Below are 15,991 nucleotides of genomic sequence, written 5' to 3'. Positions count from 1 at the left end.
TGTAGTCTAGCTACACATTCTTTCCTGGTTGTGTAGGAAAAAATGGGCAACACCAGTGGTTGCCAAGGGCTCACTGTCAGTATTTTCTCGGGTGTGACAACGCCCCCTCACCCTTGATCCCTCCCCATTGCCTGCAACAAGAGTGAAAAATAGCAGACATACATGCTAGCATCGCAATGTCACATGCTAGTGCAAGGGCCACACACACACACCTCACTAATAACAATGCGATGTGAGTTAATGAGGCCTCACAGGCCTCAGAGCTCCAGAGGAGTGTCATGATCCACTTTTAAAACATGTCAAAAAGCTGCGAGAGTTTCTAGCAAGTCTGCAAGATTCTTTGTGGCCCTTTATATGCCCACTGGTTCAGAGCTGAGACCGGCAGTTGTAAGCTTGGCCAGCTGGAAAAGGGGAGCTAAGAAGAAGCTTTCCTCTGAAGTGGAACTACTCTTGAGAAATAACCATTAAAAAACAAACAAAAAACACCCTACAGACATGAGAGGTGCCTCATATTCCCAGAAGACCCTGTCGGTGAGCGGATCCAGCAGGATGCGGGTTCAGAGCCCATCTCCTTCCCGGTGTCAGGCTTCCTCGTACAGCCGCGGTCGCTCAGGTTACCAGAGCACGGCTGTGGAGGTCGGCACGGAGATCCACCAGCACCATGCCAACGAGAAGGAGGAAATGCAGGAGCTGAACGTGCGTTTTGCCAGCTACATCGAGAAGGTCCAAGCCTTGGAGCAGAGAAACGCAGCCCTTCAGGCTGAGCTTGCAGCATTGCAGGGACGCTACAAGGGAGGCCCCAGCGGCCTGGCAGAAGAGTACGAGCTCAAGTTTAAGGAGATGAGGGATCTGATCGAAGCTCTGACTTCTGAGAAGGGTGCAGCTGATATCGAGAGAGGCTACATAGAGGAGGAAGTGGAGGTCTGGAGGCTAAAACTGGAGGAGGAGCTTGCACTTAAAGGTAAAGCGGGTTATGAGAGGGATATCAACTGTTTTTTGATGTTTTTTAAAAGCTGTAATTAGAAAGCAGTGTAGTTTGTGACAGCACGTAGATCATAGTCGTTGCTGACAGGCTAACTCTCACAAGGTGTATAAAGAAAAATATACCAGGGCAAATAACCAGGCTATGAATATGGAATTTGTTTTTTATATATTTCTGTATATCCACTCAAATCCGAAGTGGTGTAAAACAGTAAGCATACAAATATAAGAGCATTACTTACAAATGAGACATTTGTTGTAAAAAACAACAACAAAAAACTTGTTATTCATGACACATTATCAGAAACATTCTCGGCTCAACGTTTCTGATTGAGGTGAATCAGGTCATAATTAAATCACTATATTTTCATCTGATTGGTTACTGCAGAGGAGGCAGAACTGATCCTCAGGGAGTTCCGTCAGGATGTGGACAATGCCACACTCCAGAAGGCAGAGCTTGAAAAGCAGGTTGAGCAACTGGTGGCCGAGATTGAGTTCCTGAAGAAGCTCCATGATGAGGAGGTGGCTGACCTCCTCAAGCAGATAGAGGAGTCCAAGGTAACCGTGGAGCTGGACTCAGATCGGCCAGACCTGGCCGCTTACCTGCGCAAGATGCGAGCTGACATCGAAGCCGTGGCCGCCCGCAACGTCCAGGAGGCCGAGAAGTGGTACAAGGGTAAATTTGACACGCTCAAGGAGCATGCCAGCAAGCACGAAGAGCACATGAAAACCATGAAGGAGGAGATCACCACCTACCACAACCAGGTGACAGACCTCCAGAACCAGATTGATGGGCTGAGGGCACGTAATGCTGCCCTGGAGCAGCAGCTGGAGGACATGGAGGTGGCCCATCTGGAGAAGGTAGCCGGATTGGAGGGTATCATTGCTCAGCTGGAGACCCAGCTCTGTGAAACCAAAATGGAGATGGGCAAGTACCTTGCTGACTATAAGGAGCTGCTGCACATCAAGCTGAAGTTGGATGCTGAGATCGCCACCTATAGGAAACTTCTGGAAGGGGAAGAGAAGAGGCTTGGCATCTCAGTTATTGAGGGAGTGGCAGGTAAGGTTGCAATGGCAAGATGTTTTTCCCCTGCTGGTATCTTATGTCATTCTTATCACTGGACAGCAAGAGATTACCATTTTGAGGTGCTACTGCTACTGCTTTCCAATGTAAAATGATTTAATGATTTATGCGTAATGTGACGTGGTACACCATTAGCTTAGAGAACAACTAATCCACGATGGATCAGATTTGCATGCATAAATGCTTAGTATAATTTACATGTAGAAAAGGCTTTTCCACAAGCAGAGGAAAAAAAAATTCAGACTGATGCTCTCCTTTTATTGCTCACTGTACATACTTGTTGATTCATTAATGAAGAACTAAGAGGTGTTTCAAGTTCATTTCTCACCGTCTCTCCCTCTACAGGAGCAGTCACAGAAGAGGCAACTTTATAAGTGTCCGGAGGGGTAGAAAAGAAAGCTACATAGCCATTCAAGAGTAAGCAATCCTGAGGACTTCCATCCAAACCCAGCCAAAAGTGATGAACTTTACCCTGAGAGATCCCTAAACCCCCACACTGCAGAGCACTGTCATCCTGCTACGCTATGGTTAACTAGGCCTTCCGGAAAACACAAATGTGTATCAGAACAAAAAGAATTTTGATGTAACTGTGTTACCAACTACTACCAATAAAGCTTGATTCAAATGCAGTCAGTGTCTGGCATGTGTATGTCCTTGGGTGGTGAATATTGACATGATAATCAAACAAGACATGACAGGACATAAGCCTTCTGATCAATAATCTACTCCTTCCTTATGCCCTTACTGTGTTAAACAGTCATCTGTGAGTTGAAAAAAAACAAAACAGCAACACTCCAAGATGTCCTTGACATTGAGCTCTTCCGTATCAAATACGTAGAACTGCCTCAATACAACAGCTTGGAAGCCCCAAACAACTCTTCAATAATTTATAAAGTCTGGAATTATGTGACATCTGAGAAAGGGGAAGAGAAGCTCCTTTTATTGAATTTTTTACTAGAAGAGTTTAGTCTGTCACCAAGCTTAAACCAGAAATGTGTAGAAAGCCTAAAATAACTATAAAGCCAATTAGAGAAAAGAATACAAAAACAGCCAGACTCAATCAATAAATAAAGCAACATAAAGATCAGTCATTCAATCAGTCAATCCACCAATTAGTGAAGATAAAGCTGAATAACTCTATAACAATCGATATCACAAACATGGTTAGAGGGGGTCCAGTGAGAGATTAAAAAAAGATTGTCCACACAAAATTTGTGTTGTCTGTCATAGTATATTTTACAGACTGTCATTTACAAAAGCCTTCACATGAAAAAAAGACAAAGGGATATTTTTAAGAAGCTAATCTCAGCTCTATGTCTCCAGGGCTGAAAAAGAGCACAAGTAGCACAAGTGTCCAGAGGGAACCCAGAGGTTGGTCGGTGACAGGATTAGCACACGTGATCTGAGAAGCTGAGAGAATAAAATAAAAGGACAGAGACGTCACCAATCCTACAAGGGAGCCAACAGTACGCTCGCGCATTAGAATTCTTCTTGGTGCTAGCGCCCCGGTGCACTGGTCACTTTCTTGAGCAGATCTCCTTGGTAGGTCATGTTGAGAGGAAAAAAAGTGTCGACCTTGGGCACTCCTCCATCACTTCCTCTTCCTTTTCTTCAGGGCTTTCCATTCCCCTTCTTGTGTCGCCAAGCTGGCATAGAGCTGCTTCACCTTCCTCTTCCTGTCCGCATCCCTGAGTGACACATACACAATCAAGTTCCATAACACAGTAAACTACTTTGCGGTTGTGTGACAGAATGGGTGCCACATGATTTCATTCACAGTGACAGAACGTGTGAGTCATTTCTGCATTGGTGACTTCAGCAAAGCTACAAAAGATCTCAGCGTAACTCAACCAGAGGCATTTCATGGCATCGTATAAACACAGTGACTCAACCCCTCCCATAATATCTATGTGCTAACTGTCATTACGCCAGAGTTACTGAGAATGCATGAAGCTCACACTATAAAGACAAATGTTTAAAGATGATTTGGGTGTGCGTTTCTGATGTATCTGAAGACATGGTATGGTATCTTTAACAGTTTTGAGTCCAATACATGGGAAAGTAATGTAGCTACCATAAAGATACAAGTTTCAGCGAAATCTGGATCAAAACCCAGAATATAAGCAAAAAAGCCAACACACACCACATTCGTCCAATGTTTTGGTGTCATATAACAACAATCAAATGGGACATGAGAAACGAGTTCCCAGATTGTCATGGGTATACCCACCTGCTCATAACTTCGGCAAGTTTCTCCTGTGCCAGGAACCGTGTGTCCTTACGAAGCTCTCTCAGTGCTCCCTTAAACTCCTTTTTATACTTGTGTTTGAGCCTCTCTTGCTCTCTCTCCTCTTTTGTGTTTCCTCGCTTCTTCCCATAGTCCAGCCTGTTTAACAAAAAACATATTACAGATGGGGGTGGGGGGGTGGGGGGGATAGGGGAACGTTTAATCTTTGAGCCGGTGCTAGAATCTATTTGATCTATTTGATTAAAATTCACGGGAAAACATAAAAACTGCTCTCAATGTGAAAGAAAAACGAATCACCAGATTTGAATGTCTGCAACACGCTTTCTCTCATACTTTCAATCTCATAACTGATTCAAGTGTCTTAAAACAGAAAATCAAACGTGTAGAACAAGATAATATTTCACCGTGAAATCACTGAGAGGGATTCACTTACACTTGCACTATTTTAGGTGTAAGCAGTTTTAGCGGGACAGGCTTTTTCTTCTCAAACACCAGTGGAGCATGTTGGGAAGGAGATGTTGGAATGGCCTCCAGGATTTCTTTATGGAGATCCTACAAACATCAACAGTGTATCAGTTACTATGCATGACGTTTACACGGGTAGGTCCCAACAAACAAAAGTACAGTCATGCTAACTTTACATGTATAAACATCTGAGCTACTTCATTTTGTTTGGTCTTTGGTTTTTTAATTACTTGAAAGTCATGTGGTGTATTAAAAAATATGACAAAATGCTGCAAGGCATACAAATTTACCTCATATGACCATTTGCTCCTAAGCAATTACTTGTTTTAATAGTTTTTATGTCGTTTGTTTTTTGTTTATCTGATGGCGAATTGTTACTTTTTTTGGATGTAGTCTGTTACAGAGTAGGTCTGCATACTTGTATGGCTGTGGGATAGTTTTTCATAGGAAGATGCTTTTCAAGCAGGGTTCTGATTGGCTGAAAGATTTGGCTGAATGAAGTGAGGTTTTTGTAAAGGGAGGTGCATCTTTTCAGCAGGTCCAAACAGGTGTCCAAAGCAGACAAGCTGAAAGACAGAAAACAAGAGTCGTTCCCACATTAATCACTCCCACACTCGCTATAAGAAATACTATCATATATGTATTGAGTAAACACAGAGTAAAACTAAAGAAACCACCAAAATCACCATGCCAACTGCATTGTTTTCACTGTATCAAAAGCAAACTCAGAAATATACTCAATACATAACATTTTGAAATGTAGCCTAGGGTTGCTGAATTTCAGAAAGATTTTAAGACCCTTCAGATACACTTGCGTTCGTTTAGCATTACGTTTGTGAACCCATTTGCATTTCTCTATTCTTGGCTCATCCACGCATTGTGTTTTTTCTTTGTTTCTTTTTTTTGTTTGTTTCTTTTTCTTTAATTGCTCTTCCTTCATTAATTCACTGTATTACTTGTGACGTTGTTTAAATGCTCTTAAGCTTATCCTTTAGCAATGTGTTGTGGGTCTCCACCCCAAGAGGCTAGCATGGCTCTCATAATTATCGCCTCTCTGTAGCACTTCACACACACCTGTCAGTCCACATCTGTCTTTGTAAGCCCCACAAGAATGCCCACAATTACAACACGTTCATACACCCATATGTGAAAGAGCCAGGCTCATTCTTCACCAGGGCATTCATATTGGCAGCGACCTTTAAGGACTAGTTATGTAAGATTAGTTAAACAGTGAGAATGGATGAATGACTGACTATGAGAGAGAGAGAGAGAGAGAGGCAGACCTAACAATAAATTCAGTCAAACAGTTACAGTCTCTCTATAATATTACAAGATTATAGACTTGTGATGTTTTAGAACTGTACAATGCAGGAATATTTGGCCACTCTATGGCTTTGACGTCTATTCACTAAAACCATTATTCAGCTCACCTGATCACTAACTGCAGAGGCCAGGAAGACCTCATACCCTCTACCCTCACACATACATTATAATCAGGCTACACAACCCTTACGGGAAAAACACCAACCACAAACCACGTTATAGTGTTTAGAGGACTGCGTGTGTTGGTGCTTTTAAAATTCCTCTCTTTGCAACAGATGAATATTTTCCAGTATTCTAGAAATCCATCAATGTGAACATTTCAAATGCATAAAAGAGAGAGGCTTTCAGTAAAAAAGAATTTCTAGTAAATCAGGGGTTTATATATATATGAGGGAAAAAAAATAAAATGGATTAGTCAGTATGCGCAGTTTTTTTTTGTGCTGAAGTTTCAGGAGGGTCAGACAGACTGCTACAGTTCTGAGTGGCCTGTGTGTGTGTGTATGTGTGTGTGTGTGCATGTGTGTCTGTGTGTCTTGCCTACACACCAGCTGCAGCGCGAAAAAAGAAAAAAACAAAAAAAAAACAGTGAGTAAGGCAGACCAGTGCTGTCTCAGAGCACTAATCATTTCATGTGAGAATTATGAGAATGTTCCCTCACAACTCTACCACAGGAGACCAGAGAGAGCTAACGGATTAGTCTCACCATTAAGGCAGCGGGTAAGTGAGAAAGGAGGAAGGGGAGGGGGGGTTTGAGAGAAAGAAAGAAAGAAAGAAAGAAAGAAAGAAAGAGTCATTTTTGGACAATTTTTTTTGTGAGCTATGTTGCTCTTATTTAACACACACAAACTAAGTTCAACACCAACTTTTCAATGAAAGTCTCAGTTCAGAGTACAGAGTTTTCAACTGCAGCGGTCCTTTTTTTTTTCATTTTATCTGTGAAGGTCACTGACCAATGACGAGAGTATGTGCTCTACTCTGACCTGGACTGGATCTGTCTTAAATGAGCAGTGTTGTCTCACCTGTAATGGTCTTTCTCTAGTGGGCTCTGGAATTTGATATTCTGAGTGGCAGACAGCGGCAGTGGTCTTCTAGTCCAACTCTCTGAAGCTCCAGGGTCGTTCAAAACAAGCAGATCACTGCTCTTCCCCGCCAACCTGAATGGTGGTACCACTATGTAACCTACAAAAGATTAAATACCACTGAGTAACAAACAACACACAAATGACACCAGAGGTATCACTAGTAATCGACCAGAGACAATCCAGTCAGTCACTAGGAATCTAAAAACAGACAGTACACACAGATTCACACCACTGAGAGAACTTAAAAATGACTGAACACTGATTCACACCACTGAGAAAATTTAAAGGGACCAGAAAGTGGTAAAATATGAGGAGAACTTTAGAACAACTGCTGTATTTTGAGGGCAAGGAAACTGTAGACACTATACAGCATGTTCAAATAAATGATACGAGAGACACAATCAGTTTAATTCTCTGTCAGAAATCTGGGCCATCAAAAACCAGTGTGTAGTCAACGAAATTCGATTTAGACAGCCAAAGAGAAACTATGCTCCGCAGTGAACTTTATCCTCAGGTCTCCTGGATACTATGTCATAAATATCACTTGGCTCAGACCAAAAGAATGGTCGTCTCTAAATATTTCTCATCTACACTGATAAAATACATCATGAAGTCCTGCGACAGTGGGCGACAGAACAGAGCGAAACAGCCTTTTTTCGGCACTTAACGATCGGAATTAGACACGCTGGCAGGGACCAGGTCGGGAAGTCGGGCCAGACCGCTGTTGGAGGAAATGGAGAGAATCTCCATCAGCCAATCATTGAGCCAAACATCCCAACATGCCATCGGAGCTCTGGAGTCCTCACCTATCTGACTGAGGGAGTGACAACGAGGTGAAAGCTCTTCTCCTGTCTGTGTCACCACGCCGACGCACACTCTTACATCTGGCTGGGATCCAGGCAATAACTAACCTTGTATACGCTGGTGGATTATTTATAGCTCTTCATTAAAAAAAAAAAAAAAAACATCCCCAGTCCATCCATCCACCCACCCGCCTGTCTGTCTGTTAGCAGCACTCGCACGCTGTCAGAATGGGCTAAAAAGGCCATATACTAATCTCTGAAGATGAGGTCTCTGAGACGGGCGCTACGCATTAGCTTGGGCATGTAGCGGTATTCGGCAGCGGTAAACACATCAAACTCAATAGCGGCCCTGACGTGTCCAGCCTCCGATAATAATAACCAGCGGGATGACAGGGGGGTGACGCAGGTCTAGAGGGGTCACTGAGGCCACAGAGCGTCACTGGGTATTTCTAATTCACAGCCTGACTGGCACTGACCATCCACACCCATACAGAAATAGCAGGAGAAACTCGGTTTTTCAAATGTGTAGTGTATTTGATTATTTTATTCCTTGGCGTTTATTAAGTGTGTGGGAAGATATTTGTCAATCTCAGCGCGATGTGAATGCATTCCATGCTCAACACAGTGACTCATGAAGTCTCAGACATCAGGACAGCATTGCATTGTACTGTATTGTATTGTGAGGGTGAAAAACTCGCAGTTATCTTGCTTCACAAATATGTTTTCAGACTAAAAGATTTCTCAGGGACTTTCCAGGATGGAACAGAAGTATTCAGACACAGTGGGTACAGTTATTAATATTTCCTCCTCTGACTCTAAATCATGTTTGAATCAGCCACAAACAACCCTTTACTTATAAAGCACCAGGAGTGGCTGCCTTGGCATGTAAATCTTTATGTGTAATTGTGTTGATTCAAATGTGTGTCAAATGTGTAATGCAGTACAGCGCTGTAATGAGGTATTGACACGATACAATAAGGAGTTTGTACTCTGAATGTAGGGAAGTCGGTGTTCAGTCCGGCACCCTAGGCAGAAAAACGTACCGGCTAAGGTTTTGTCAGGCACTGCCATGTGGAGGATGCCCAGGAGAAAGTTGATGAGCTCAGGAATGAATCTCTGAGAAAGAGAGACAAACTCCACTGCCAAGCAGCACAATACCAGCCCAGTGGCCACATCTTCCAGGGTGTTTACTGGACACTGAAAGAGAGAGAGAGAGAGAGAGAGAGAGAGAGAGAGAGAGAGAGAGAGAGAGAGAGACATTTAAATACACACAACCACAAACATGCAAACACCTGGGACACAGAGAGACAGATTTACACACACATCAGATAAACACAGACACACACAAATGTGAAGAAAAAGATTCAGGAAAATAAACAGCAGCCGAACATACAGGCATACACGTATGTATAAACTCACAGCACACAGAACTAAACAGTCTGTCTTCAGCTCTTTCACATCTACAGGCCATCGTACACACAGACAATCAGACATACAGACATGAAAACACAAAGCAAAAATACACACAGACACACACACACCCCTGAGGACTCGTTTCAAATGACTGAGTTTCTGTTAAAGAGTAAGCCAAAATTCATTCTTCAGTTATGAATGATATAAATATTTGTCCATAGTTTCAGTAAACTACAGCACTCAAGTTTCTACTGTATGCTTCCAGGACAATATGATAATGTGTTTTTGTTCAGTCAGAGCGTGATCTTCCAGAACATTCCATGATCTGGAGTCACACAGTTTCAACTTTATTATGCTGGTGTGAGTGTGAACATTAAAAAATCTTTTCTCTCTCTCATGCAGTTTACTTTGACAACATCATATGCTGGCAGAGATCAGAGTGAAACTCTGACAGGGTTTCTGAAGTTCTCCTCTTTTTTTTTTTTTTTCCTTTTTTTTTTATTGGATGGCATTTTTAGAAGTTGTGCAACATTTGGAGTGCAGCCCAGTAACACACTCAGCATAATTACACAAAAATTTTAAGAGGGTGAAACTTTGTCTTTTGCTCTCAACTGGATCAAAGGTAATATAAACAGTCTATTAAAAAGGGAAAAAGGTAGAGGATAAACAGTTATAGGTCAAGTAAAAGAGAGTTTAGAAAAGATAAAAAGATGATGAAATTCAGAGAAATTGCGAGAGGCCCTAAGAAAAGGGGAAGACTAATTACTTCATGATGCAATGTAGAACAATAAAGTACTGTACCTCAAAATAAAACAACCTTTTCACAGAATGAGACAGGATTAGTTCATTACCACAAAAACAGAAAAAAAAAAAAGAGAAATTACTGTGGCACGTATTAGGCAAACTTCTCTAAATGATTAATCCTTTTGGCCTTCAGCCACAACTGACAGAGAAATGGTCTTGAGACACAACACACAGACACAGATGGGCACACACACACACACACACACACACACATACACACAAACCTTGGTAAGAGCCTGACTGATATAAAGAAATGCAGGAGTTGTGACTGGATGCCGAAAATCGGAGGTGGGGAACAGGAGGGCTATAATCTTCAGATAAACAAGCTAAAATAAACAGAGACAAACAGATGGATAAAACAAATACATGTAAAATGAACTACTACTCCTCAATGCCTCAAAACATTACAGTTTCAGTACATCACTGCCATCTAGTGCATCTCTGGAAATTAGTTCAGAGAAACTATAACATTACATGTGTTATGCTGAGTGCTATGATTGTGTATCTACAAGTTCACGTAATGACAAACAAGAATTCATTAAAGAAGGAAAATACAGCTATGTACCATGTCCAGTCCCGGGAACGCCAAACGACCCTTGACCTCCAAAGTCTCCTCCATGCTGTGCGTGCTGTCGCTAAGCAACGTCTGCATCACCTTAGCGGCAGCATCAGGAAAAAGCTGACACAAGCCGTATATCTGCCTAAGAGAGGCGGGGCGAGAGGGGCCGACAGACACAGAACAGAGACAAAGGCAGAAGATGACAGACAAGGTCAACACACTATTTCAATCACAATGCTAAAACTACCCCAATCAAAAACAGACCTGAGACGAACACTACAGTAAACAATACCAAAAAGCAAACTAAAACAGACCGACTTACGGAATGAGCTTGTTTACTGTAGCAAGGTCTGGGGGGCTCTGAGTTGCCAGCTCTCCCACATATTCCAAGAGGAAACCAAAGAACCTCTGAAAAAATAGCATACAAATCCATTTCAGTCAAACACAGTACGCCCATACAGAATTAAAACCCTCTCTTTCCCAAACTCATCCTGCAAGCGTGACTGTCCTGGACGTTTCTGCTCTAGTCCATTGATTTCTTTAACAAACAGTAAGATAATCAGAGCGCTCTTTCTGATCAGGCAAAGTTTACATCACCTGTAGTTTAGCTTTGTTTCCTGCTGCCAGACTGGGGTGGTTGCACTTCTGAGTTCTCTCCAATATAAGGCACTGTTTCTCAGCCGAGTGGCCTTTTAGCAAGGCCTTCAGTTCACTGTAACTCTCTGGAGCTGGATAACACACACACACGCACGCACACAACCACACATCACAGTTAAATAGAGAGCACATTGCAACTTGGTTTAAAATTAAGCTGTGTAACACCTGTGTAATTCTATAATATGCAAATGGGTAACTACAGCGTAAACTGTTCAACTACTGCTCCATGTACAAATCAATCACTACCAACATAAACAAATAACATAAACAAATAACATGAACAAATACACATATTATATTTTCAAATCTCATTGTGATATTAACTTCAAATACATAAAATTAAAAAAATTCTCAGAACACTTCAAACCCCCACTGAATAATCTACAGAGAAATTATTAAAATCCTTGGAGAGGATTACAACTGAAAACTCGACATCATTTCTGTTGTTTTCGTACCTTTAAATGTATAGGGCAGTTCTGCTCTGGCTGCCTCCTGGACAGCCTTCCTCTCCTCCTCACTAAGGGTGCTCAGTTCTTTAACTGGGACCTCTTCCTCTTTCTCCTCTTCCTCATCCACTTCTTCCTCACTCCCCTGCTCAGAGTCCAGGTCAGAGTGGGCATCTTCCTCTTCACTGCCATCATCAGCATCATCGTCATCATCGTCGTCACCTTCTTCTTCTTCCTCCTCCTCCTCACCCTCTACCTCTTCCTGACCTTCATCATTTTCCTCATCGTCCTCTTCTTCTTCCTCTTCCTCTCCTTCTTCAACGTTCCACTTTCCATCCTGAAAAGACAAGAGGATAAAGTGAATGTACAACCAGGACAGACAGAGACAAAGCAAGAGAGACAAGAAAAGACAAAAGAAAGAAAGGAAGCAGGCAAACAGAGAAAGAGGCAGAAGTGAACCACCGAGGAGAGATCTTTAGAAACCAGACCCTCTGCTTCTAGAATCTCTCAGGTTCTCCGTGTACCTGGTAAGTAAGTGTTTTGCGGTCATCACTGTCCAGGATGAAACCATCATTCAAGTCGTCGGCAGAAAAGTGCACACGTTTCTTAGCAACGCTTTCCTTCACGTCCCCCTGCATCCTGCGCAGTCGATCTGCCTGATGAGCAGTAGACAGGAGAATCCCCGTTAATCATCCAACAACACAACAATACAGCACTGGGCTCTTTACAACCGCTAGAGAAATATCTACACGGGGACAACAAGACCATCTTAATAAATAAACAAATAAATAAATATTGTGAACAGTGAACCAACTAAGACGACCAAAGATGAATAATGTATAACAGGACAAAACCAACACAGAAAGAAAACCAGTGCAGTGATAGGGTCATGACTGCAGCATGAGACTGTGAGATGTCAGACAGAAGCTCTCACTCACCTCCAGTTTCTGTAGACGTTCTCTCTCCTCTCTGGCCAGCTCCTCGGGCGTCTTCAGCTTCTCTGATGGCTGAGCTTTCATCTCAAATCCCAGCTCCCTCACCATTTTATCATACTCCTCCAGCTAACACATCAAACACAACACATCCTCCATTACTATCATATCAAACACGACGCATTGTCCCTTACCATTATATCATACTCATCAGGCAACATATCAAACACAACACATCGTCTCTTACCATTATATCACACTTATCCAGCTAACACATCAAACACAACACATCCTTCTTTACTATCATATCATACTCATCAGGCAACATATCAAACACAAAACACTGCACAATATTTACATGCAGCCTATGCTTGTAAAAGTAGAGTTGATTTAACGTTAAAAAAATGTTGAAATCAAACTTTTATTTAAAATGCATGTGAAAAGGAACGGTTTTGTATTGCAAACTTTATGAAAACTCCATTAAAATAAAAACAGCTGCAGTAACCTCACACGAGGGTTTTAGTGGAGAAACAGTTGGACGTCGACATTTAATTTTACTCGATCTATGTTACATCCTTTATAAAGACAACTGTAAAACTGCTGAGTTATTATATTCCCTCTAACTGACCTTGGGTTTCTCCTCCTCTTGGCGCTGTGCTTTTGGTGTTTTGTGGGCCAGGAGGCTTTGGATGGACTTCCACTCCTGATCCAGTTTCTCTGTCAGCTCCTGGGCTTCCTCCTTTTGGGTTTGTCGCTCTCTCTGTCCATACAAAACCAGTCACCAAACCAATCAGTACAGAAACTCCAAACCACAAAATTAGTGTGGCACTCATATCTAAACCACTACAACGTACTTAAACAATATGTTTTACTTCAAACTGCCTCACACTCTCAGTGAGTTTGGTTTTAAGCCAAGACAGTAGATTTTTTTTCCTTTATCTTGTATGGATTCAACATTGTGTCTGAAGGAGGAGACAGAACAGCTCACCTTTTCTTGTTTGGATTTGATGATGAGTTCTTCGATGAGCTCCTGCCGTGATTTAGGTCTCTGACTTCCCTCTTCATCTTTCTCTCCTGCACTCTTCTTCCTCAGGAGCCCCCCGCCGCCGCCAAAGTGTGATGCGGTGAGTTCCGCTAGAAGGTCAAACCATCAATACAAATAGCTGCATCATCACCACCGCTTCAATTTCTCCGGCACAGTTCTGACTAAAACCGATCCCCCCCCGGTAAAAACAGGCAAGCAAAAGTGAAGAGGTGGAGAATCGCTATGGCAACTCATACGGGAATCTTCATCACTGATGTGTGAATTGGGACCAAGGTTTGGACAGCAGTAATGGGAAGAATGTTAACCTTTTTGCCATGTTGTGCAAAATGAGAATGGTTCATAAAGGACAAGATATTATCATTTAATGAAGCTCAGTCTTCATTTTTTTGCCGTAAAGAATAACATTTCCCATAGCTGTAAACAAAGCTCACCGGAGAGCAGGCCTTTCTCTTCAGTGTCACTGTCACTGTCCACCATGTCAGTGAATTTCTCCATCTCAGCCAGTGACTGGCCATAATGAGTCAACTCCTCATCCTCATTCAGGTTAAAGATGTCCTTTTTCTCATGAGTGCGCTATATAAACAAAAGCATAAACACAGCTTTGTGAGTGCGTCTGAGCACTGTATTCGTGCCCTGCCAAATAATAAACAGTCAAATAATAAACAGCAGGTGCTATCAAGCAAGCCACGTACACAAATCCAATAATGTGATCACATTACAAAATCATATTCATCTAGCTTTTAATACGTCATGCACTGAGTGTGAATTCACGTTACTAACAACTCAGTGTATCAAATTACAAGAGGGCCACAAAACATTTTTTTTTCCTGAAAGGATGAAGAAAAAATTGTATTTCCATACCTGTCTCTCCAGAGCAAATCTCTGGAGAATTTTGTCCTCTGGTGCCATCTTGGTGTCATATTCACCAAACCGTCTGTCTATAAACTTGTTGGCCTTGTCTTTAAGCTTATACTCCTTCAGAAGAGTGTCTTTCCGCTGAGGAAGAACAAACAGTTTAAACCAATGCATAAGACGTGACTTCAGACAGAAGGACAACATGCACCCAAATATTGGCGACCACCTAATGATGAGCAGAAAGAGAAAAAAAATGAAATAGGTCCTTCATCAAATCGGTAACGAGTATTTAGTTTTAATCTCTGTAATATTCCGTACTTCTTACCTTATTAATAGCTTTTGTTCTTGACACACCAGGGAGACCGACGTCATGTTTGCCTTTCCTACCAAGGATGTCGAATTTTTTCCTGTTGATTTTTACCTCAAAAGGATTGTTCTTGATCTCTGTGTAAGTTTTGGTTTTGCGAACCTTATCTGCGATGCTCTTCTTCTTAGCTGGTTTACCCATTTCGGATTGTATTAAAGCTGATCAAATTAAAGCAAAGTAACACGTTTAATAATGTGATACAGAATGATATGCAGTGAACTTACTTCGCAAAACTTCATTTGTTCAAGTTAATCTTATATGCAAGTTGTCTACCAGACGTAGGCTTAGCAGTGCGGTGCCAAAGGTATGAAAAATACAAACAGACACCTTACCGTTTATTCGTAAAAACGGTAACTAAACGCTTCGCTTGTGTTTATTTTGAGGCACACAAGTTAGCAAGCTAACTACTAAGATAAAACAGCTAACTAGTAGGCAGGACCGTTCAATGCTGTTACAGTTCAGTTGGTGAGGGGTACGTCGCTAGTTTCTACGGTTCAAATTACTTACCAGCTATTTAATATTTCCCAAAAGTACTTAATGGTTGTACTGCATTTACTGAATCCATTGACTGTCGTACCCACGTTGCATGGTTGTGGTGAAAACGCATGTCAGAGGTCAGAGGCAACGAGGTCACGCTTCGAAACGAACAAGGAGAATTTCAATATCGCCGCCTAGAGGAGGTCATCCAGGAGACGGTGTCTACATTTTCTTTCCGTTGCTTTATTTGAGACATAAATGTCTTCTTGTTATTGAGGTTGTTTTTGAATGTTCACATGGCGTAAATTAACTAAGAAATATAACATCTTCCACGTGTTAAAGATAAAATAAACTGTTTGTTAAATAACTTTAAAACAACCTAATTATAATTTTTCGTGGTCTGTGTGCCACAGTGTTTCACACACTGTTCCACCAATGTCCACTCATACT

The 15,991-nt window shown here is 41.9% G+C and overlaps 2 protein-coding genes across 2 annotated transcripts; one reads left to right on the top strand and one right to left on the bottom strand.

Moving 5' to 3' along the window:
* The first annotated feature begins 495 nt into the window (after nucleotides 1-495).
* LOC115807081 (desmin) lies at nucleotides 496-2,439 on the top strand. The gene is made up of 3 exons (XM_075353552.1): nucleotides 496-961; nucleotides 1,370-2,041; nucleotides 2,411-2,439. The coding sequence occupies exons 1-3, from the start codon at nucleotides 496-498 to the stop codon at nucleotides 2,437-2,439; spliced, it is 1,167 nt and encodes a 388-aa protein (XP_075209667.1).
* Nucleotides 2,440-3,282: 843 nt separating this feature from the next.
* On the bottom strand, nucleotides 3,283-15,643 carry nop14 (NOP14 nucleolar protein homolog (yeast)). The gene is made up of 19 exons (XM_030768278.1): nucleotides 15,572-15,643; nucleotides 15,023-15,222; nucleotides 14,704-14,838; nucleotides 14,274-14,415; nucleotides 13,786-13,931; nucleotides 13,426-13,557; nucleotides 12,804-12,926; nucleotides 12,390-12,521; nucleotides 11,875-12,202; nucleotides 11,360-11,490; nucleotides 11,085-11,170; nucleotides 10,769-10,904; nucleotides 10,428-10,529; nucleotides 9,030-9,183; nucleotides 7,121-7,280; nucleotides 5,197-5,344; nucleotides 4,747-4,865; nucleotides 4,296-4,451; nucleotides 3,283-3,753 (listed from the first exon to the last, which is right to left on the bottom strand). Exons 2-19 carry the CDS (start codon nucleotides 15,203-15,205, stop codon nucleotides 3,657-3,659), a joined length of 2,610 nt encoding a protein of 869 aa, XP_030624138.1. The 5' UTR covers nucleotides 15,206-15,222; nucleotides 15,572-15,643; the 3' UTR covers nucleotides 3,283-3,656.
* Between the last annotated feature and the right edge of the window lie 348 nt (nucleotides 15,644-15,991).

This window comes from Chanos chanos, chromosome 3 (genome assembly GCF_902362185.1).
Source record: "Chanos chanos chromosome 3, fChaCha1.1, whole genome shotgun sequence".
In the NCBI taxonomy this organism is placed as follows: domain Eukaryota; kingdom Metazoa; phylum Chordata; class Actinopteri; order Gonorynchiformes; family Chanidae; genus Chanos; species Chanos chanos.
Note: the sequence above shows the minus strand (reverse complement) of the source record. Positions and strands in the feature narration are given on the sequence as shown.